This window comes from Hemibagrus wyckioides, linkage group LG11, assembly GCF_019097595.1.
Source record: "Hemibagrus wyckioides isolate EC202008001 linkage group LG11, SWU_Hwy_1.0, whole genome shotgun sequence".
In the NCBI taxonomy this organism is placed as follows: domain Eukaryota; kingdom Metazoa; phylum Chordata; class Actinopteri; order Siluriformes; family Bagridae; genus Hemibagrus; species Hemibagrus wyckioides.
The window spans coordinates 9,352,576-9,377,692 of NC_080720.1; the positions used below are offsets into that span (position 1 = coordinate 9,352,576).

Consider the following 25,117-nt stretch of genomic DNA (forward strand, 5'->3'; position numbering starts at 1 on the left):
GTCCCAGCCAGTGCCCCCACCCCAGCCACTGGATGCAGTGCCGGTCCCAAGCCCGGATAAAATAGGAGGGTTGTGTCAGGAAGGGCATCTGGTGTAAAACCTGTGCCAAGTTGTTGTGCGGACCAGTTGGTCCGCTGTGGCGACCCCTCATGCACATAGGGAGCAGCCGAAAGATCAACATTTTGGAGATTGTTTTGTGTTCATTGAGATACTGCTTAAAATGTTACTTTTCAAAGGGGGTGTACATATTTACAGTACTCAGCGTAAATGATTTATTTATTTTTGTAAATACCCCCATCTTAATTTTTTTCCCCTCATAATTAAAAGTGTAAATGAAGAAATATTCCCACTGTGAGTCTGTACAGGTGTTCATTTTTTATATTTACATGTCCTCTTCACATCTTCTATTATTAAAATACACCAGTCAGGCATAACATTCTGAGCAGTGCCAGGTGAAGTGAATAACACTGATTATCTCCTCATCATGGCACCTGTTAGTGGGTGGAATATATTAGGCAGCAAGTGAACATTTTGTCCTCAAATTTGATGTGTTAGAAGCAGGAAAAATGGGCAAGTGTAAGGATTTGAGCGAGTTTGACAAGGGCCAATGGTTTGATGAGCTTGTTTGCTGAGTTTGAGGTGTTGACTTGGCCTCCAAATTCCTCAGATCTCAGTCCAATCGAGCATCTGTGGGACGTGCTGAACAAACAAGTTCTATCCATGGAAGCCTCACCTCACAAGTTAGAGGACTTAAAGATCTGCTGCTAACATCTTGATGCCAGATACCACTGCACACCTTCAGGGATCAAGTGGAGTCCATGCCTTGAGGGCTGTTTTGGCAGCAAAAGGACCAACACAATATTAGACAGGTGGTCATAATGTTATGGCTGATCAGTGTATATGCTCTATTAACTTCATTCACAGACCAGCATATGCCCAACCTCTGCTCTTCTCCATTCTGAAAATGATTATACTCAAAATTCATAAAAATAATTTATTATGAGTTCTTATTTTTTTTTATAAAGAACAGCTATTTGCACAACTTGATATTACACAAAAGAATGAGAAAGATTTACATTAGTGTCACAGAAGTGTGAATATGGACACAGCAAACTAGCTCCAATCCAATCTGTAATAAAACACAGATCTAAAATCACAGCTGGAACAGTCACAGTCTACTGAACCCAGATATTCGGAAATGGTAGTGTCTGGTAGTGCTGTGAAATAAAATCAAGAATCAGTTTTAAATATAGTCGACTTGGATAAGTGACACTAATTAAATGTGAATGAAACATGAATGTCAAGTTACTGTATCTCTCGATTTCTGAATGAACAAAAAGCATGAACAGACAGTTTACAGATACAGAATGATTTCCTCAGTTTCCTTTTTTATGAGTGCACACAAATTTGAATTAATGAAATGCTTAGGAAACCCAAGCTAATAACGTTAGAAAAAAAAGCATCACAATCCATGAGAATAAAAAAAAAAAAAAAATGGAGATCACATTTCAACCTCTTTCATCCTGTCATGCCTTAACACAGCAGTACAAGATTCTTGGAGGGATGAGCCAGGACATGTTTCTCGTGCTCTTTCCTCCCTAGCTGTTCACACCATTCTCTCCCACTCCTTTAATCAGCCGCTTATTTCCTCTTTTCCCTGCAGGACCACGAGGTTTAGCAAATGCTTCTTTGTGAGCGTACTGCTTAGGGTGGATTTCTTCATACAAGTACTGCTCCGTCAACTCTTCCCCGCTGTCTATCTCCAACTACACACACATACACACACACACACACACGTTAATACATTTTTGGATGTTTCCTGTTAGTGGTTAAAAATTAAGTATAAATTTATATTGTAAATTTATTTGAATGTGCTTTTGGTCTTTCCAGGATATAAAAACAGGAAGATTGTGTTTTGTGACACGTTTACTTTAGATACCATGAAATTTCTGCACAACATTTAAATCAACAAAGTACTGTATCACATCACATCATACACAAACACACACACACACACACACACAAATGCGTGTACACACAATGTAGGGTTCACTGAAGAACAACCTGAAAGACTTTTTACAGACTCATTGCAGCATCAGCTGTTTTTGTAGTTATTATTATATATTATATATATATTATATGTGGAAAATAATCTATATATCAGTCATTGATTGTTCTACTTTTTAAAAAAAAATCAACAAAATCATGATGTATCTGTGCTACACAAAGAGGACTTGTGCACATCTGTGCTTTAAGATGGACAATACCACTGCTTCTCATCATCTCATCACCTTATTTCACTAAATGATCACCCCGTACTGCTGCTGTCTGCACCTTGCACATTATTGCACACTATTCATTTTATATAGTTCTGTATAATACAGTTGTTTACATTTTACATATCTTACATTTCTTATATATATTCTATATTTTATAAACATATTCTGTATACACATATAACCTACCTTACTTTATATATATTTATATTTTTATTTTATTTATATTATATTCTATTTTTATTTACCTACTGTGAATTGTAGTTTTTTATATTTCATAATTGTAGTTTTTTTATATTTTATATTACGTATTTTATATTTTATCCTTGTCTTTTCTGTCCTTATTCCTTTTCCTTTTCAAGGGCCAAAGCAAATAGTCGTGTAAGCATCTCACTGCATATCATACTGTGTACGATTATGTACGTGACAAATAAAATTAGAATTTGATTTGATTTGCTAACGTGAAGCATCTGTTGCATTAACATCAGTGTAACAGTACATTATTCTGTCTTTTAAGTAATTTCTTGGTATTGCTGATTCCTATTCTATGAATTATTGGCAGAAAAACACTCAGCATGGACAAGCCTTGGTTTATGATCATTCCAATCTGAATGTACATTTATATCGCCACTTTTTAAGACGTTAGACTCAATCAGTATGTTAAAATTGCTCTGCTAGTATTTCCACTCCAAAATCATTACTCAATTCAGAGCAGGCTGCTTATCAGATATGAATTTTAGTTGTACAGTCATCTACACTCATTTAACCAGAATATGAAACAAAAGGCTTGGCTTTTATCTTAGAAACATTTGGGGTGCATCTGATTGTAACACAGTGGTCATTTTACCTTTTTGACCACCTCTATATGGTAGTCCCGCTCCACCTCCTCCAGCAGCCGACTCTTACAGCTGGAATACAGCATTCTCTCCTTAACACTGCAGCGGTAGCCCGGCATTGAGTAGATGAACACTGTGGGGTGAAACAAAGGAAAAATAATCACTTATTCATTCATTCATTCCTACCTAAAGATCTAATTATTCTTACATTCCTATTTTACAAGTTAAACACTGTATTTTGTTTATTTTATTTTACTAGAAATATTTAACTAGCAGTACCATAACATGCTACCATTCTGAGATAAAATTAGTGATTGATATATTATATTTAAAATTATATATAATGATAAATATATTAAAATTAGTGATTGATATATTGATATATTAATCGACTAGCACTAGAACGGCATAATGCTATTTTGTTTGCTAGGAGAAATTGCTTGTTAATGTTCTTAGCCGCCATTAGCATGTGTTTGTATTGTGTCTGCAAACAGCCCATAGAGTGTGTATGTTTTGTCTGTAACATACACACCTTAAAATGACCTTAACTTTAAGCAAACATAAATGTGAAACTATGTGTACATTTTTTTTTTAACTTCCTGTATGTAAGGCTTTGATTAAGTTCTTAGAAGTTCAAATCCTGATGAAGTTGAGCTATTTAAGGGAAAGTGTATGAGGCAGGTAAATAGGGCACACTCATACTGACCAACAGACTCTAGGTAGGCTCCCTCGTGCAAGTGCTTATAGAGGAAGAAGTGATAGCGTGGCGTGTCTGTTGGGATCCTGCTGTGAAGATCATGTGTCTCTGTGGGGCGAGTGTGCACCAGGTCAATGGTCTCCTTCTCAGTGTCCAACCTCTGACATTGCAGACACACACACACACAGAGTACATACACAAAACTCCATTACATGAAATGAAAGTGAGTTACAGCAGTGGTAGTGATATTTCACAGTGGTTTAGCCAGTGTCAATGCTGATACCGATGCCTAATTTAGAACCAGTTCATGCTTTAACATAAAAGATGAAGCAGATCTTTTTAAAAAACAAAACAAAAAAACAGGTTTTGTTTCAGCACTTAAATGCTGCTGGTCAGGAGGCATGAACCGATCATGTCATTGCCACTGTAACTACTCCAGCAACGCAGATTATTTTCTGCATTTAATAAGAATCGAAATAACTGATGCATTCATATAGAGATACACTAACAACTAACAATTTAGCTAGCTTGCCCATAGTTGATACTGGAATAATCTTGGCCCCATTTGAATACAAAGATTACTTGTAAAAACACTTCAATGTTATTATTATTATTGTTTCTGAAACACAGTAGGAGACTCCACAATCTGATTAAGTAACTGTACACTAGTGGTATAGGGCTTTGCACAAACAGCTTATAACGAGGCACTTAAGCTTATAAAGAGACACCTAACTCCACTGAATTCCTCCCAAACCAGTGAACCATATCTCATAACATCTGTGCAGATCAGGACATTGTTCAGTATGTGACTAGTGCAGTGGTTTCCAAACTAGGGGTCACAATCCCCATATAGTGTTGCTTGATCTACAAAAAAAAAAAAAACTTGCAATATCCTCTTTTGTTTTGTTCAATTATTTAACAAATTATCTACAAACCTCAGTCTAACTGTGAAGACAGATATAAGCTGCTTCTATTTTAAGGTCAATGTCAAAACAAGTCAAGAAGTTTTTATAGTCATTTCAACTATATATAGCTGACGCAGTGCACAGTGAAATGAAACAATGTTCTCCAGGACCATGTGCTATTGTATGTACTACTATTTTAAAGTTAGCACATACCATTGACCTTAAAATAGGGCCGCATTCACATAGTTAGTGTAAATGACACAAATCTGAACAATTTACAGAACTAATTAAACTTTTTTGTTGTTGTTGTTCATGTTCAAGTTCAGATCACGTTCCTAAACTGACCATCATGCAGAAAGGAACAATGTGTTGCGTTATGCATTCAAGCTCACTGTTAAAATGACGTTTTATTCAGCAATGGTTTCTACTTTGGTTTGCATCCTTGGTGTGTTTCATTTCTGAACTTTTCTGCCATCAAATTTTGCTTGTACAGCAAACATCACCTCAAATCTTTATGAGGTCTGTAACCTTACTATCCTGCCACTGAAATCCTCCTGACTGCTGTCTTCCATCATTCCTTCCTGGCAGCGTGAAATTAGGATGAATGTTGATTTAGTCACACGAATTCTGATTCATTTGTTCATTGCCACTTATCGGATATACATCAGGTTTCATTACCACAAATGAATATGGCCCAACTTGGAATTGAAATTCAGATTTATTTTTTTGCTGTTCACACAGCCATAGAAGAAACAAACCAGTGTCTCATTTGAAGAAAAAAATCCAATTTGGGACATCTTTTGCCTGCTCTGTGAACGTAACCCTAGGAGTCGCATTAAAAAAAATTAGGTTTAAATAAGAATGCATGTCCTATGTTAGTCTTTTTCACTATCCTGACATGTTGCACTAGCACAGGAGCTCAGTAATAAAATAGACAAATTTCTCTGACCATCTACCTAAACAATATTGAGTGAGTCTGACTTGAGCGGTATGGTTTTACTGAACGCGACTATAAAGAATGAGGAGAAACCAAACTGTTTATGTGATATGCCACAAAACAGAGTAGCCAGATGTTTCTCTGTGGGCAATGGGAATGAGGGGTCTCTTCGAAAACTCCCCTCTAAACAACGGACAAAATCAGGCTGTCAAAGCATAATAGGAACAACACACTTTGGGCCATGCTGCTATAGGAAAATAACCCACTGTAACTCCGCCCTGTATTACATCACCCTATTTTTTTTCAAAGCTGGATGTGTCGGCCCAAATGATTCAAACACACATCCTGACTCCTGTTAAGAAAAGCTGTGGATAAGAAATGCAAGCTTGTCATTCTCACTAGACTGATAAGTGAGATCTAGTGAGACTTAAACGTGGACATTATGAACGTGAACATAGTTAAGTGGTGTACTGCTGTGTCTGGGTGTTGCAGTCTTACCAGTTGGATGTAGTTAATGTGTTTCTTAGCAAGTTGCTGTAAAGCCTGCTTAGCCTCTGCCTGTAGTGGAAAGGCCAGGCCCTGTAAGGTCTGGGGCTTAGTTTCCACGCTCATCTCTGTTGTAACCTGCCGAGGAAGCCACACACACACACACACAGTATGTGAGAATTATTCATCCCCACTGATCTCTAATGATGGCATGCAGCTAGAAGAATGCTGTGTTATATATAGGAGCATTCTCGTGTTTATGAATGTATTCATGACTTATTGCACAGTATTTACACTCTGAGCACACTTTATTTTCAGGACAAAACAAGCACACCAGCCTAAGGTAGCAAAAAAAGCATGGCAGCATCAGCGAACCCATGTAAAAATTTCACTAGTACAAATTCGTACAGTTTAGGAAACATACAAACAAAGTTTGTACTGATTAAACCATGGTTTGGTATAAGGTTGCTTTAGAGTCTCCACCAACTATTTGGAGTTTGCAAAAAAAATTTTTCTTAACGTGATAACATAATGTTTGACATATCACACATCAAACATGTAAAAGCTGAAAAGTGACTTCTTATTAAGCACTTGGATTGGTGGATTGTCCTTTAAATAAACTGTTTAATTAAAACACATTTAACATATATGCCATGCATTCACTGCTTCGCTTTTCACACTAGAAAGCACACAGTGAACTGAACACTCACCTGCTTAACTTTCAACTGGAATAATCAAAGTAGAAACATTGGAATTAAAATTTGTGTATTGAAATGCTAATCAACAAGCTTCAATAATGCTTGGATTTATTTAAAACTCAAGTCTTCTCACCTCTGTGGTTTTGATTCTCTGTAGCTCCTGCTCAGCCCGTGTGAGAGGAGCAGGAGCAGAGATTGATGATACATGACGAAGGTAACCCTGAAGACAAACATCCTCCTAATGGTGATGGAAACACAAACCACACTCATGTCAAAGCCTTATTCAACTCTGATAATAATGGACCAGATATTACCTGCCTGCTCCAACTTTGCAGCATTGGGGATGGATTTTGGAAACTATTCAACAGCTGTGCTGTGTGGTAAACTATACAAATACATTTTAAGATTTTTATTTGTAATTTCAAGGTATTTCCTTCAATATGAGAGTAATGGTGCATACATACATTGGGGTCCAAAAGTCAGAGGCTACAGTGGAAATCTGGGATTTGTTTGTTTGTTTTATTTAAAACAGAAAGTGTTAGATTATTGGAAAATGTAAAAACAAAGCAATGTTCAATATAGTGTATAATTAAGATTCCTCAATACTGATATCACTATTTAATGTTATTGATGTAACTAGGTCATTTTAATTGTTGCATCAGTTAGCTTTATGCTTGGGGCTTCCTCAGTGAACATTTGAAGGCTTCAGCAGGAAGGAATTAGTGTTAAGTCCAAAATTAACTCTGTTCACTGACTAATTAGTTCCTCAGGAGCAGGTTGCACAATTCCAGGTGAATATAAACTGTTGTAGAAAGGACATTATTTACATTTACATTATTTACTGCCCAGTGTCACCTTGCTACCATTGCCTCAGGCTTGCTTATTAAGAATAAATGTTAGAGATAAATAAATAGTAACTTAATTTTTTTTTCCATTGTTAAAAGCGCTATACAAATAAATTGAATTAAATTGAATTGAATTACATTCTAATTCTATTGACCCTGTTAACTCCTTCATGCAAAAGGTGAGATTTTCCCTGTCTTATCACTTCCAGTGAAGCTTATGTTCAAAAAAGACTCCAGTGTATTTGATTTACCCAAACTTGTGGTGTCTCGAATGCATAGTGTCATTAAAGTAAAAAGAGGAAAACCAACTATATGGAAATTTGGAAATTCTTGAATGTTTCTAAAATTATACTTTTCACTCACAGATTATTGCTCATAAAAACTTGATGATGAAAAAAATATATAAAATGAAAGGAAATAAAACAATAATGCAAAATAGATGCATTTTCATTTGTGCTTTCAGATCTCTCTTTCTCTCTCTCTCTCAGGTCAAAGAAGCTTTATTGTCATATCAACCATATATAGCTGATACAGTACACGGTGAAATGAAACAACGTTCCTCCTGGACCAGAGGTGCTACACAGAACAAAAACAGAATACAGGGTGACGCAGACAAACATAGAACTAAACTATACTTCCAAGGTATTAAACTAAACATACAACATAAGTGCAGAGGATGATGAGACAGTGCAGACAAACAAGATACATAACGCTGACTGTGTGCAAAAAACAGTGTAAGACAGTGAGTGCAAAAAAGAAACAGGGTTAGGGACAGTGAGTAGAGAGGACAGCAGCAGAAATAGTTATTTTAGTTCAAAATATTTACAGTTACATGTGCATGTAAACAATATCAGTTTGTGTGTGTGTGTGTGTGTGTGTGTGTGTGTCCGTGTCCAACTCAACAGTTCAGTTCTCAGTTGAGACACTTGATTGCCTGAAGGAAGAAGCTGTTCAACAGTCTGGTTGTGTGGGCCTGTAGCCATATGTAACTTTTCCCCAAACTGTTGCCAAAGCACACATTTGCCTAGAATGTCTTTGTATACTGTTGCTTTAAGACTTTCTTTTTCACTGGAACTAAGAGGCCCAAACCTGTTTCAGCATGACAATGCCCATGTGCACTTTCATGCAAAATATCAGTGACTAATTTCACTAATCCTCTTGTGATTGAATGAACATAAATCCCCACAACCTCACTTTTTAGCCACAACTTAATTTATCATAACAAACCCTGGCACCCCTGTTTTATGTGTGCTCTTTAGAGGTAATGAAATAATGAAGAGGACATACCACCACATTGCCAAAGAGCTCATCTTTTACATGTCCTCCACCAAATTCTTTCTTCACTGTTGCACGCGTGGCAGCATACAGCATCTTCAGTCTGGTCTAAAGTGAGATTCACACAAAATGACAAATACAGTGTTTACTAATGAGATCAAAACTGTCTTTACTGGACAGTTTTATTATAAATTTACTCATATGTATGTATACATAATTGTACTGTATATTACGCACTGGAGACTGGTCAGGTGACCAAGAAAGAAAGATCCACTCATATCCCAGGGCATTGTGGGAGTCAAGGCGATACAGGATGTAGCAAGGCTCTTGGGGATCAAGTAAAGGAAGCAGGAAGTGGTCATAATCTTTTTCCCAGGACTGAGATGGCTCACGGTATGCACCCAGAACCAACTGCTCTGAAACAGAAACATAAAAGCTCATATCATACATACATATACAGTATATATATATATATATATATATATATATATATATATATATATATAACACATAGGAATAAACAACTGAATTAGAGCCATATGTTTGATATTTATTAATTTCATCAATCTGTCCACCCATTTCCTAAACTGTTTATCTGACACAGGGTCATGGGTTTGAAATGCCACTTGGGGGAGAAAACCAGGGTACCCAAAAGAAACCTCCAAAGCAAGGGGTGAAAATGTAAACTTCATGCACACAAAGTGGAGGCAGAAATTGAACACCCGACTCAAGGGGTGGGATATATTAGGCAGCAGGTGAACAGTCAGTTCTTGAAGGTGTTGAAAGCATGAAAAATGGGCATAAGGATCGAAGCAACACTGAAATGGGCCAAATTGTGATGGCTAGACGACTGTCTCGGAGCATCTCCAAAACTGTAGGTATTTATGTAGCTGTATTCACTAATGGCAATGAATGGCAGACAAAGAGCTCAAGATGTGGTCCCTGCCTCCAAATTCCCCAAATATCTGTGGGATGTGCTGCACAAACAAGTCCAATTCATGGAGGCTCCACCTCACAATTTACAGGATCTGCTGCTGGTCTTTGAAGGGGGACCTATGCAATAATAGGAAGGTGGTATTAATGTTATGGTTGTTTGGTGTATAAGTACACCAAAATAATACCACCCCCAGTGTAAAGACCCCATAATGCAAAGCATCTGAAAGTTGTGCAGACTGATTGGGAGAATTTCCACTCACTGTCAGAGATCTGTTATAGCTTGTCAATAAGTGTTCATGTCATATGCACACATAGACAGCAGTATGACCTTGGTGGGGGATTTCCTGAATGTCTCTTACAGCAATTTCTATTCTTAGCCCTCACACATTCCAATTATCGGTAGAGATGCATACTTTCCATCAGCCATTCACTTGCTCATGAGCACATGATGGCACCCACACTTTTATAAAGTGATCCACACATACCTCCCCTACATTAATCATTTCAAATAAGCCCAGTATGGCATAAAAACAAACACATAAACACAAGGTGTTGAAAGAGCCTGGCATTCCTACTGCTCTGTGTCACAAGTGAGCAAAGCCCTATATTATGGAACGCCAAACAACAGCATACTCTGTTTCCTGTGTTGTAGCCAACCAGACACCAGTTACACATATGACTCAAAAGCTCAGCGAATCATAAGCATTGCAACTGTTTTAGTCTCAATCTCCTACTGAATCATCTGCCACCAAATAGCAGTGAACTAAATGATACCCTGAACAAGTGACAACAAGAAAACAAGTCCCAGACGACACACAAAAATCCAAACATGTAGACCATGACGTCAACTCTCAGACACGAATAAAGTGTGCCAAAGGGACATGGTAGACATGATGTGTTTCAAAATCGTACTTGTTTGAAGGTAGGACAATATGGACCAGCACATGACTCTGATAAGACCTCCTGCATCTCAGTGCCTGGTTATTTGATCATTCTGAGTCTGACAATCAGTGTCCACGCAATATGATCGTGGTCTATGATATATAATCAGTCCAGTAGATGTGCAGGACACATTGATACCACACAATGTATGAGATACACAGAATGACACTCAATAGAAAGGTCGGACACATGACATTGAAACAGAAAGACATTTTATCCTCTAATCCTCTACATGATTGGCACTTCACCTGCACACACAAACACACAGTGAGCAAAGTCCTCTGATGTCAGACATTCACATCTTTAATTCATGTAATAGGCAATATTACACTCTCTTAAAATTATCTACATGAATCAGTGGATGAAAATATACAGTTACAATCCGTGACTTAAATGGGATCGCCTCAGGCTAACTCTCTAAGAAAGCAGGTCACGTCATTTGAATATAATTTAGAATTTTACTGCATCTGTACATAGACACACATGCAAACACATACACACACACACACACACATTTAGAAAACAGTAAATCTTTCTTGTCATGCACATTCTAGTATGGAATAAATTTGTTTTGAACATGTTGACCTCAGCTGTTGTCACCTGACCTAACCTTTCACAATCAAAATATATTCACCAATATGCATTTTTCCCCTTGCCCTATATTTCATCATCTCAGCTTCAGAAACAAACCAAACAAGTAAACAACAAATGGAAAAAAAAAAAATCAGTTATGACAATGAAATTAAATAAAATTCTTTTTTTTTTGTGAATAAACAAATATTGCGCAAATGCTGCATTAATTTAACTACTGTGATGTCACTTATTCACTGATTGTATGGTGACTAATGAACACACATAGACAAATTCTCTTTCTCTAAAGGAGAGGAACTTTTCAGTGGAGTTGCTTTGATAAACAAGGTTATATTTGTTCAGGCCTTAATATGAAATACTGAAATGTTGATTAACTTCTTTAGACTTATTTAAGTGTTGTGTGCGTGGGGGAATGCGCCGTGTCATGCTTACTGAAAAGCTGTTACTCAAGAACATGTCACCATAGCATCAGACAGAAACTATATTATACTTATATAACATATCTTTGAGCTGAATATACTGTAAGAGCAGTATAATAAACATTAGGAAAATAGAAAATTAGAAAAAATAGACAAACACATTTGTGTTACACATGTACATACATACATATGTAGACATCTGTAAAGGAACAATTTGATTAAGGACCTGTAGCCTAAACTTGCAATTGTACGATATCTCATAAGCAGTGATATCAAGGTTTTCAAAAAATATTCACTTTGTAGATCTCTACTAGTAAGATTTAGTTAAATATACAGAACAAAAAAAAAAAAAATACTCCAAGGTTTACTTTGACCTCACTGATAAATCTTGGGATAAATTTAGAGATTGAAGATGTAAAATGTACTGGTAGCTTAAATCTCATTACACCACTAGATTGACTTTAACTGTTAGGGTTCAGGGTAAATGTCTAAATTTGTATCCACAGCTTACTCACCGTCTCGGATCAGCACCTGGATGAGACGGCCAGTCCCGTTCCTTGCCCTGGCCAGGAGCTGCCTCAACTCATCTGTCACCACCAGAACCAGAAACATGGCGGGTCAGCACTTCTACCCGCCAAGGAGCTGTGTCTGTATAAGGGCCTATAAAATCTGTCAAGTCAGGTGAAGGCCACCTGGAAGATCTTCAATAGAAACAAATAAGACTCCCTTAAACTGCTCTTAAGAAACTGGAATGAAGCAAGAGAGTTTCACGTTTGCGGCATGAGAGAGCAGTGTGTGTGACGGAGGGAGAGAGGTGTTGTAACTAGGGCAGGATTGTGTGTGCTGGGCAGAAGGGAACCTGATCCTGTTGGCCCCAAATTTAGCAGTCACAGGCTTGGTGTGTCTGCCTTGGGTAATAGATCCAGGAGACTTTACACAGCAAGCAATCAGAGAGGAGGCCCAAAGAGAGTGCTTACCTGAGATCCAATGAAGGTTCATTTCACACACTCAACCATGTAACATTTAGCTATAAACTGGTATAGAAATATGCAAACACTGTTTCTCTGCTTATGTGCCTCAGGTTTTAAACAGGATTATAGAATATTTCATCGATTTAAAATATTCTGGTAGGTTGATTTTTTTTTTTTTTTTTTTTTTTGCGTGTAGAACGGTTTTAAAATTAGTCCCAATGATATACTGAAATTCTTAAATAAAATCCACCTTGAACATGCTTGATAATTATTATAATTAACACGATTGTCAATGATATTTAAGGTGTATTTTATAATAAAAGACTTTAAACCATAAGTCTCTCCAGCTCTCTCATATTCTCATCAGTATGTGCAAAAGAAGTAACTTTCATGCTAGTTCCACCATTAATTTTGTTGTGCTTGTCATCTCGTAGCGCAATCAGTCTCAGAGCAACATATACACATATAGACTCAAGGGCTCATAGAAGGCCATTTCAGAATAGCCCAATGTTTGTTCTTAGCCATTCTTAGGTGTTTTTAGATGAGTTTTGGGTCATTATCCTGTTGGAGGACCTGCGACTGAGACCAAGCTTTCTGACACTAGGCAGCACATTTCGCTCCAGTGACTTTCCAAAAAGCTCCAGCTTTGTCTCATCTGTCCCAAGGACAAGCCACAAAGCTTCTGGGAGAATGTCTTTTAGACAGATGAGACAAATCTGGAGCTTTTTGGCAAGTCACTGGAGCGAAATGTGCTGCCGACACAACAATGAAGCCTACAAAGAAACAAACACTACCTACTGTGAAACATGGAGGAGGCTCGGTTATGTTCTGGGGCTGCTTTGCTGCATCTGGCACAGGGTGTCGAATCTGCGCAGGGTACAATGAAATCTCAAGACTATCAAGGCATTCTAGAGTGAAATGTGCCAGAAAGCTTGGTCTCAGTCGTGATTCCTCCAACAGGATAATGACCCAAAACACATTTTGTCCGCGATTAACCATTTTGTGTTTAGAAAAATGGTGATGGAGATAAGTTCTGGTACTTTTGTTTTTAAGTGCTAACAGTGAAACCTGACAGTTATTCCTTATGTTTATGACCACCAACCAGTTAATTAACATCAGAATCGCTAAGCTTTGCTCTTTCCCCCTTGGTTCTAAAGTCAGAGCACAGGGTCAGCATCAAACATCTCTGGAGCAGTTCAGATTTAAGGGTCTTGGGATTGTAACTTCTGGTCATCATTTATTTAAAATGTATACACTCCAAAAATCATATCGATTTGTACTCTTGCTCATAATAGCTAGCTCTAAGGACAATGCATGAATGATGAAAAATGATCCAGTGTAAGGAAATCAGCTGCTGCGTTTTAGCTTTTCTACATAGGTGTACTGCTAATTTTAAATACTATTACTACAGTTGTTATAACAGTGTCAGCAAACACAGTGTAGAAGTATAGAACTTATTCTATACGTCTATAAATATGTCTATATTCAGACATATTTTAAACTCTTGCATTCAGAAGTCAATAAGAAAAGGCCAGCAGAATATGGGAATTATTTCCTTCATGGGTTCAGGCATTCACAAGATTCAGATTTTTAAGGCAATTACTTAATGTTTGACAAAACCACTGAATCTGCTGTGATTCAATGCCTCTGATTGGAACTTTATTCAGAATTCAGAGTAGGCCAACTGTTTATTTGCAAAAGCTGATGTAGAAAAGAGCAATTTTAAGTCTTGGAGATCATTTAAGGATACCAGTTAAGTCATCTGCCTATTGTGGTTATCAATTAAAAATTCATTTTACTAACCATCTGGCAAGTACATTCTGAGTTAAGAACAATAGTAATTATTTTTGATTATGACTCGAAGTGAACTGACACTAAGCCTTGCCTTATTACTCAATTATTCGATTACATTTTAGCTGATAAATATTTATTGAGCACAGAAAGTCTCACAGACAGTTCTCCAAACTGCATGAAATACATATTCAGGTGGCACTCATTTCTGAAATAAATCAAAATGCTAAACTCTTTCCCAAGACCTTTTTTGAAAGCAAGCAAGACCCTCATAAATGAATGCACATCACAGATAACACAAATTTACAAAAGAACATGATTTAATGATACAGGTATAAAATGAAAAAGAAATTAGAGCATGGCCTTATGGTCAGCCTATTTACAGTCCACAAAAAGCAGTCCCAGTGATCCAGAGGCAAAGGAAGATGCTGCCATCTGCAGGATCACAATAACCCGTCAAATTGAAATTCTTGTTTAGTGCACACCTTCATCAGTCATCGATTGTTGGTAGCCAGAAAGCCTGTGGAGGTGGGGAAGTGGAAGCAAGTCAAATATCTAAAACTCTAAAAAGTACAAAGCTGCAAATTGCATCAAATATTGAAATTAGACAATCAAAGGTATTTAAACTGGGGGAAATGTTTTATAACGAATTAAGCCTAATATTCATTATTAAATCAAAATAAGGATAGATGATTAACCCTTAAAACAGGAAAAATGTGCATCTTTTAATAATAATACTAATAAATAATAACTATAATAATAATCAAACATCAAGTCAACCTATCAGAATTACATAAGCCACCAAATCCGATGCACATGAAATCTTTTTTTGGTAAACACTTGTTCTCATTCCTGGTTGTCCCCCTTTTCCTAATGAAGTAACCATTCAATTTAAAACAATGGCATCAAAAAGACCCCTAATTCAGCATCTCACCATATTAGAACATGCGCTGGCAAAGGTCATGAATTTCGGGTTAAACTGTAGGCAGGTGACAGGTCCCGTGTGTTTCCCATCCAGCACTGCTACTTTCATTCCACTCTCAGCGTTCCATACATGGATTTTCCCATCCTCTGAACCTAGACAACAAACCATTTAAACCACAGCTTTAAAAGTATTTCTCTGAAATGGGTAAATGGTAAGATGTCCTTGACGTCCTGATTACTACAAACAAAAAATAACTGGTTTGGACTTACCGATCATGACGAACTGAGAGTCTGGGGTGAAGGAGGCTTCCAGAACAACACCTTTACTGTTGTTGTAGCCCTGCAGAACAGAACAGTAGAACACACTCTAACAAAAATTCTTAAAAGGTAAAGGAACTCCACAAGTTTCCTTAGAAATATAAAAGTTATCATACATATATTAAAAATAAAGTTTTATATAAAATACATAGCGACACAATAAGAGATCCGGTTATGAGGAAAGCGTACACAATCACACACAAATTACCTGCAAGTCATTTTGATATCCTACATTTGTGGAAGTGCTTATCTTAATCAACTAATTATTTAATCAATCAAGCCATAGGTGTTTTTCTTCCCTCGTTGTTTCAATTTTCTGAACTGAAAAATGCACCATAAACAGAGCCTACACTTTATAACACGAATGAAGGCACCCATAAGAGCTAGCCCATATATACTAAATTTAATTTAATGTAGATACAAATATTTATTCATTTCATCTGCAGAAACCTTTACTCAGTTAATTAACAAGAAAATCACATTCACTCCAAATTATATACTGTTTGCTTTTCCATTCCTCACTGGAAGGGATTGCCTTCAGTGAGTCCATAAACATTTCATAACTGCAATATTACCGCAAATGAATGTAGCACAGCGCCTTTGAAGGCATCAAGCAGCCTGAGGGTTCCACCGTTGCTGGAGATCAGGATGAGTTTTCCATCGTTGCTGAATTTGAGGCCGGTCCACTCGCATGAACGCTCGTACTGCAGCTTAAATGTGGCGAATGGGCCCTAAATTAAGACAATAAGGCTATTGCAAGAGCAGAATGGAGCAACACAGAACTAAACAGAGAAATTCCTAAAAAAGTAACAACCAAAAATCTGATAACCTTGAGCGGATGGCTCAAGCAGTGAGTTTATATTAAATAAATGCAAGAGTGGATATTTAATAACTCTTCACACAGCTAAATATAACTGAACATGCCCATCATGGTGACTAATTATATAGTTTATCTAAAAAGTTATGCACTAAAAACAGCCAACATGACATGGCAAAATTTCCAGAAAGTGGATTTTACACTAGTCTCTCTTACTTTGTCAAACGAGCGCAAATCGTAAAGTTTGACCATCTCTGAATTGACTCCTGCAGCAAATATAAGACCCTCAGGATCAAACGAGCACACTGGCTTCCCCTGCAGATGCATTAAACCCTGTGGCAAAAAAGATTATCCAGATCAAGCTCCAAACTGATAGAAAGACTACAGCAAAAGCAAACAGTTAAGCTACAGCTTACCTGACAATTGGGAGAGCGAAGATCCCATAGCCGGATTGTCTTATCCAAGGAGCCAGAGATGAATGTGTCATCAACAGGAGACATAGACAGAGCAACAACCCTGGTTAATTTAAAACAAAATCCATACAATTAGCAAGGATAAAAATAATTATGGCTCATAACCTTAGGATTCAAATTTAGATAGTTCACAATAAATGCTGCATAAGCAACATGTTAGGAATCCTTACCTCTTATTGTGCCCAGGAAAGTAACGAATGTACTTATTGTCATGAAGAGACAAATACCTTATAGTATCTGTAACACAGCAAAAGTGAGAAGAGTGTCAGAACAAAAAAAAAAAAAAAAAAGTTTTCCTCTGCCAATCATGTGTAAGCCCACGAAGGATATACAACCATTCATACTGCTATAAACAATTCTGCATTTTGACAGCATTTACCATTTGGAACACCAAGAAATATTGCTATTTGTGGAAGTTAATTAAAAACAAACCAAAATAACAACTAGACTTCTGGATTTCTGGAGATGTAGATATCCAGGTAAGAGGATGAGACGAGCAAGCACCACCCTGGGCAAGGCAGTAGTCTGTACAGTTAGCTCCTTGAAAGGGCAGAATCACAGACCCTCAAACTGTACAAACAACTACCTCAAGCCAGAGTGGTCACAGCCAGGCATCCCTGAATGAAAGACGAGCATCGTGATGAAAAAAAATCAGTGCCATCTTACTGAGATTAATGCTGACGGGGTAGGAGCTATCACTATTGTAGGATTATGTTGCACTTTTCAGTGTCACAGTTTGTAATTCTATAATACTGAAGAACGCCAGTTATTACTTGGATTAACAATCACCTGACTGAACATTACACCTTTTTCTCATGTTTAATGCAAGAAATTAGTGAAATGTTCTCATTCACAATGTAAGGTTTGTGTCTTCCAGTCTTAATGCAAGCAAAAAAAAAAAAAAATACGTACGCCTCAACACATTACATTTACAAACATTTTTAAGTACAACTGTATTTTTGTCACACTGTCCATTATTAAATTTCATAGCTATATAGCCTCACGATCATATACACTACAAAGTCAACTGAAATGACTTCAATGAAATAAGCTTACCATCAATCTTGTTGGAGCTGTACACGACTGTATTGGCGGCATGTGTGTATCTGATGAGGTCCACGCCATACTTTTTACTGTAGAGAGTACGCTTAGGTCTGTGATACAGAAAAAGGAAGTTGGGAAAGAAAATGAAATGTTTAATTGCATAGACCTACCTAGTGCACAGCGGACTCATATGGACAAAATACATTGTCAAAAATTCTGATTTTATTAGAAAAGCAAAATGTTCATTTCCAAATAGATTTTGATTACTGATAAGCACTTGTACATAACAAGAAAAGCCTTTTGATTTTATTACAATGACATTATTTTGACTTATTGTAGTTACACACATTTATATATGTGAATATAGTTATTTCTTTCTTTTTAAAAAAAAACGTATTTGTTTGTATACTGCATTTAAGGGAAAACACTACAGGCAGAAACAATGATTTTTTTGTTATTATTAATTGTTTTCTCCTTCTTGACTGATTTGTTCATGATCATGCGGTATCCTATAAATACTATAGTGTACTTGTTTTGTAAACTTGTTCTGTTTGAAATGTTCTAAATATTGAATGCTTCAATGTCAAATTGTTTGTATTATAATAACAATTAATAATTTTAAAAAAAACAATGAGTTTGGTCATGTTAGTCAATTTGGCAGATTTTCAGATATGAACTGCATGTATAAAAAGTCGGCTCTTAAACTCGATCTTAATATTCAAGCAGTATTTTCAATCTTAAAAAAGAAAAGAAAAAGAAAACCTACATTTTTTTTACTTTTGCATTCCTACGCTTATCGCTGAAATTCCTCTAAATACTTATTATTGAATTCATGACAGATTTTATACAGGAACATAACATTTTTTTTTTTTTTTCAAACAAACGTTTTATAGCAAGGAATGTTATTGTCTTAATTTAATGATAAATAGGTCAATTTCCAATTTCTCTCACAGTAAAATAAACTTTAAGTGAATTTTAATTGGAACATCATACAAATCCTTGGATTTTGGATGCATAAAGTAAGTAATTTGCACGTTTCATTAAATGAAGCAGATATTTTATAACTCAATTGCAGTCAGGCACATTCCTGAAAAAAGTGATATCTATAGCTTTAAAAAATTCTGCTTGTATTTAAAGCCATTAAGGCACTGAACCGTAGGGAGTTAAACACAGACTACAGCAAAAAGAGGAACAGCTTTTCAAACGAGGCGCCCATAAGAGCTAGCTCATATATGCTAACCATTAGCCTAGATTAGCAATATTTTAACTACCAAATGTTATAAAATAATCCCCAACATTTTGTTTTTGCGCAGATACCAGGTTAAATTTAACCTAGCATTTTCTTCCTATACCTCGCCCATTAGCTATAGGCGAGCTATGAGTCATGAGCTATGGGGGCGGATAGCGCGGGCTACTCGAGGCCGGGGATTTTCATACTGTCAGGCCTCAAAGGCTGGTTATGATTTAATAACAAAACACTGTTCACTTACTTTCCCTCCTGGCAGTCATATAAGACGATAGAGTCGTCGTCGCTGCTCGATATCACCGTCTCGCCATTTGAGCTGAAGTCAAAACAATTGATTTTGTCCGAATTCTCTCGGAAAACCTTGGCAACCCTGAAACTCCGCAGCACATTGTCTGTTAGCTTCATGATGCCGCGCTTGCTTTATTGCCTGGCCAGGCTCAGGCTTTCCTCTCACCGCGAAGGCGAACAGACGAGGGATTTGTTTGGGATTTATTTACGACTTCTGCACGGATGCGTTTCGTATCAAATAAAGCGCCCTAACATATATATTTCATAATCTACGGAAAAGCCCGCCGTACAAGCCCGTGAACTCGGCACCGGAAGTGGCTTAAGCGTGATGTAGGTGGGAAGTCGTGTACTACCGTACTACGCAGTGTGTGAGTAATTACTTTAGTATGCGCTGCAGGGCGCACCGCTGTAAGAAGCATGCGTACTGTTTCTCTGGAGTAGTACGCAGTATCCAGATGACTCATTTGCTATAGTTACATCAGAATTGCGTGAGACTGCTATATATTTGTGCTGAATATTTTCACACGTGTTGTAACCAAAACTTGTAATGTTACGTGGAGATATATGATTTTAAGGTCGTCAAAAAACGCTATAGTGTTTGTTTTTTTTTGAACACATTAGGTACAGTTAGTGAAAATATTATTTGATCGATACTCGATAATGGTTTCCGGCTTGGCAATAGAGATGTAATAAAATGGTTTAATTATATACATAAACATTCCGTAATACTATGCATTACACTACATTACAGTTTAATGTATTATACTGTAAATACACCAATCAGCTGTAACATTAAAACCACAGACAGGTGAACAATATTGATTATCTCATTACAGTGGCACCTGTCAATGGTATATATTAGGCAGCAAGTCAACAGTCAGGGCTAGAAGTTGCTGTGTTGCAGACAGGAAAAATGAGCAAGTGTAAGGATCTGAGCGATTTTGACAAGAGCCGGATTGTGATGGCTAGACGACTGGGTCAGTGCATCTCCAAAACAGCAGGTCTTGTGTGATCTTTCCACAGGTAGGTAGGTACCACCTACCTAAGCATTGTTGCAGTCCATGTATACCATTTCATGGAAACAGTATTCCCTGATGGTTGTGGCTTCTTTCTGCAGGATAATGCGCTGTGCCACGAAGCAAAAATGGTTCAGGAATGGTTTGATGAGCACCACTGCCTCCAAATCCCCCAGATCTCAGTCCAATCAAGCATCTGTGGGATGTGCTGGACAAACAAGGCCTCACCTCACAACTTAGAGGACTCAAAGGATCTGCTGCTAACATCTTGGTGCCAGATACCACAGCACAATTTTAGGGATCTAGTGGAGCCCATGCCTCAATGGGTCAGGGCTGTTTTGGCAGCAAAAAGGGGACCAACACAATATTAGGCAAGTAGTCATAATGTTATGGCTGATTGTGTATTAGGCAGCAAGTGTACAGTCAGGCCTCGATGACGTGTTGTAAGCAGGAAATATTGTCAAGTGCAGTTAGTACTTACCATAAAAGGTCCAAGGAAGGACAACCGGTGAACCAGGGACAGGGTCATGGTCATCCAAGGTTCACTGATGGGCATGGGGAGCAAAGGCTAGCCTGTCTGGTCCAATTCCACAGAAGAGCTACTGAGAAATCTAAATCCCAGAAAAGGTTTATGCTGGCCATGATGGAAAGGTGTGCAATGTATCTTCAGAGGTGTGTATTATCTAGCTGACACAGGCAAATTAATCATGCTAATCAAAGAAATTTGAGTATAAGTAGCTAATGCCATTTAAATATATACTAGTAAACAAAAGTCAATATATGCATTCAACATATTTTTTGAGGAAAAGATTATTGCTCTCCATGCAGCAAGTTACATGTCTAAGGTATGTTCTTTTATGCTCTGTGTGTTCTGTTGCTGGAGTTCACTTAAAAAAAAAAAAGAGTAACTGGTGGAGATATGAAGGTCAAATTAACTTGTAAAAGTGTCAGAATACTATTCCCTACTATAGTTTGTAGAGATATAACTTAAAAAAAAATTTTAACTTGAAATGAAACAATCTCTTACATCTCCTTGACGTTTGTTTTTCACCTCTGATGTCTTCTTCACCCCAAAATTTCGCAGGTGTAACATTCTCTACCAACCAGGACATGGGGCAAAACTCAGGCAGCTTTGCAGACACAGAGGGGAAGCTGGCATTTCTAGCATCAGCATTCTCTGATGGAAATGGGAACATTGATCCCTAATGCCACCACAGGCCTCCCACAATCAAGCAGGAATATACAATGTATCGGTGAGTATACATCTTGGCCTTGGTGGTCTAAGGGTGTAACCTGATCACCGTTCATCAAAGCCTGATTCACTGCTGGGCAGTGGGAAAGGCATGATTGTTGAAGGTGGGGTGTGTGCACCGAGATGTTTGCAAGTATTTTCTGGGAGCAAAAGCATAGAGTGGAAGCGGTGGTTGGTCCTTGCCTCACCCATATGCTATTCTTGGGAGAAATTTGCCAGGGTTTCGGGCATTTCAGGTAAAAAAACCTCACGGCCAGTTAAGAATTAATAACTGACCACAACAAATAAAAAATAGTAAACTATTTAGTTGTCACTAACAGCATTTGGTTAAGAAAAAAAAATAGCAGAACGATTTTTTTGGTTACCTGTGACATTTTGATGCAGGCACTCTTGCCTTCTTATCGCAGTTTCCTGGCTTTTATTTTGAAAATGAAGAACCCACATTGCTCTGTATGGTGTAGTCCAGCACAAAATAGGAAACATCCTGTGTAGTACATCATCAGGTCATCTTTGATGTACAACATTCTGTAAACTTCTTTCGTTGTTTAGTATTAGTATCATTCCTAGTATGCCATTTCGTAAACAACCATACTGACAACATACAAAATGGTTGCTACACTAAAACCTACCTTCACAATAAAAGCTCTAACCAACTTTAGAAATGACTCGCATCTCTCCAGGACACTGACCATTCCATTCTGTTTACGAAACAAGCCCAAAGTGATTTAATTTACTACTTAATTAGAGCTGGTGTGATAAGTAACACTTGTGGAAATGCTATTCATGTCACAACATATTCATTCTCTAGTTATTGCACAAATGTACTTATCCTGGGTTGCTATCCTGAATACAGAAATTAAGCATATATAGCTTCAATTCAGTAATTTCAATAATACACTCCATGTGAATAGTGCACCATGAATCACTCCCAAAATGACTACAAAAGCACAAAGGGCAGGTATATGTGGAGCAGCTGAATATTATTAGCTTCTTAAATTCATTTTCTCGCCTACTTGATAAATACTACGCATGGACATCATATGAACCTCAGCCATATAAACCCACAGCCTACTGACAAGCCACAGCCCGTAATATAACTCACTCACACAGGCAGTGAAACAGAGTGAAATTGATCTATGGTCTAGAATGTGACTTTCTAGACTTTCTATTCTTTGTGCACATTATAAGGCTTTATTTTCTATCCATAAACATCATGTCAAGCAAAGTATCAAAGGTGAGTACAGGAGATTTAAAAATAAAATATGTCTGATAACATATTGCAGTGTCTACAGAATATAGCTGACTTTTGCTGATCTTAACAGTACACACTAAATAACATACATCTTACAGTAATAATTCTAAGTAACATTGATTTTGCTTTTCAGCCAATGTTTCTAAATCCTCTCAGGCTTCTTAAAATGTCAGAGGCACATTGTCAGAGGGTAATTCATGTCACAGGGTAATTCAGTAATGAATCCAGCCTTGAGTCTAATCATTAATGTGTTTTATACCACAGTGCTGCTGAATTTTGCATTTGGATTGGTCAGAAGGTGGTGAGGAAATTATTTATAGCAGAAGCTCGGACTGTAGTTAGGCTGTCATTTAAATCCCAGGTTTATATTCATGCAGTTATTCTAATATGTTATTTCTGTAGTAACAGCGAATTGTTGAATAGCTGGTTGTTTTCTGAATGTTGGTTTACTTGTATGGAAAAATTACTACATATTGAAATCTATCTGTTTTTCTGTCTGTTTTTGTTTATACAAGTTGGTAAAGGCCACACATTTGTTATTCGGCCCCTAGCATAGCAATGAAAGAGGATGCACTTTATTTTTCCCCATGATTGTAAGTAAAAACAGGATCTAACATGTCTCATGGATGTTCCACAGCATTAATATCAGTATAAATACTATAGTTCAAGGGCAAGACATGTCTTTTATTAGTAATTAAAGTTGGCAAATTGCTCTGGTGTTCTAGGAGTAAAACACATCAGGCTGTTATTGAAAAATAATCAACTGTAGAATAGTGACAACAATCTTTTCTTCACATATCCCAGCTGAGTACGCTGGGGTCAGAGCACAGGGGCAGCTGATGATACAGCACCCCTGGAGCAGGAAAGGTAAGGGCCTTGCCCAACAGTGGAGCTTGAACCCCAATCATCTGATGAACAGCCCAGAGCCTTGACCACTTGAGCCACCACTGCCCCAATAACAGCACACTCTGTTATAAGCATGCTCATTTGTGCTAAGTGACACTTTTATTTATTTGCATTTTAATGCCAGTGTATCTTCATATCTTGTCTTATCTTATCTATCTGTTTTAAAGGGGAAAATGTGTGCTGTAGGAGACATGTACACATTCACATTGGATCTAAGTGCATTTTCACCAGAGCAAGTGATAGTTACTTCTTCACATAATCTCATCCACGTTTCTGCTGAGAAGGTAAGTAAATATATCTAAAGTACTGCATCATTACTCTACTTTATCTGTGTAGAAAGCCTTGATGGAACTGTGTGCTGTGTCTAAGGGCAGTGTTTGAGTGGACATCTTGCTTGTGATCACTTCCTGACCAGTCACTGTGTTGTGTTTTTATTGTAAATCACTCATCGCTGGGGACAAGTTGGAATCAGACGGGACAATCGTGGACACGTTTTCACACAAATGCCAGTTTCCAGCAGATGTAGACCCCATGTCAGTGACCTCGTCCTTGGGGAGCAGTGGTTCACTGACGGTTAGGGCATGGAAACAGAAAGCTAAAGTTTAGACAACGAATAATTCAAATACAGTGTACAGTGCAAAGACCACAGTGCAAAGACGTGTACAGACTTGGTCTCTACAATATCTGCAGACTTATAAGTTTCACTCACATTATAAAAGTGTTCTTTTAATTTAATTCATTAATTTTTTTCTTGAATGTTCTTGCTTGTTGTAATTTCCCTTTTCTGTGATGTTCTGATTTAGATCTAGGTTAATATGGTAATCTGTAAAAATCTAGATAACTATACATTATTATGTCTTGGTTTGGGCTGTGCTAATAAAAGGTTTCATATTTAATTCATGTTTGTTCATAACATTTCATATTTTTGTGTAATATGCAAGCTGTGTGAGGTTTATATACATTCAAATATTTGTTC

At 37.3% G+C, this 25,117-nt stretch overlaps 3 protein-coding genes across 6 annotated transcripts; 1 reads left to right on the top strand and 2 right to left on the bottom strand.

The window, feature by feature from the left end:
- Nucleotides 1-980: 980 nt before the first annotated feature.
- On the bottom strand, nt 981-22,602 carry LOC131361690 (twinfilin-2). Of its 4 annotated transcripts, none has more exons than XM_058403150.1 (9): nt 22,349-22,602; nt 9,193-9,371; nt 8,968-9,063; nt 6,969-7,073; nt 6,848-6,862; nt 6,150-6,275; nt 3,819-3,969; nt 3,124-3,245; nt 981-1,766 (listed from the first exon to the last, which is right to left on the bottom strand). In XM_058403150.1, the coding sequence occupies exons 1-9, from the start codon at nt 22,464-22,466 to the stop codon at nt 1,599-1,601; spliced, it is 1,080 nt and encodes a 359-aa protein (XP_058259133.1). In that variant the 5' UTR covers nt 22,467-22,602; the 3' UTR covers nt 981-1,598. The 4 variants fall into 4 exon arrangements, with proteins under 4 accessions (XP_058259133.1, XP_058259135.1, XP_058259134.1 ...); XM_058403152.1 differs by lacking the exon at nt 22,349-22,602 and adding an exon at nt 12,359-12,978; XM_058403151.1 differs by lacking the exon at nt 6,848-6,862.
- On the bottom strand, nt 14,908-20,028 carry wdr82 (WD repeat domain 82). The gene is made up of 9 exons (XM_058403154.1): nt 19,672-20,028; nt 18,194-18,291; nt 17,308-17,374; nt 17,081-17,180; nt 16,881-16,997; nt 16,423-16,578; nt 15,800-15,869; nt 15,540-15,682; nt 14,908-15,125 (listed from the first exon to the last, which is right to left on the bottom strand). The coding sequence occupies exons 1-9, from the start codon at nt 19,830-19,832 to the stop codon at nt 15,096-15,098; spliced, it is 942 nt and encodes a 313-aa protein (XP_058259137.1). The 5' UTR covers nt 19,833-20,028; the 3' UTR covers nt 14,908-15,095.
- LOC131361693 (heat shock protein beta-7-like) lies at nt 21,462-25,091 on the top strand. Its single transcript, XM_058403156.1, has 3 exons — nt 21,462-21,984; nt 24,309-24,425; nt 24,604-25,091. The coding sequence occupies exons 1-3, from the start codon at nt 21,937-21,939 to the stop codon at nt 24,745-24,747; spliced, it is 309 nt and encodes a 102-aa protein (XP_058259139.1). The 5' UTR covers nt 21,462-21,936; the 3' UTR covers nt 24,748-25,091.
- The last annotated feature ends 26 nt before the right edge of the window (nt 25,092-25,117 follow it).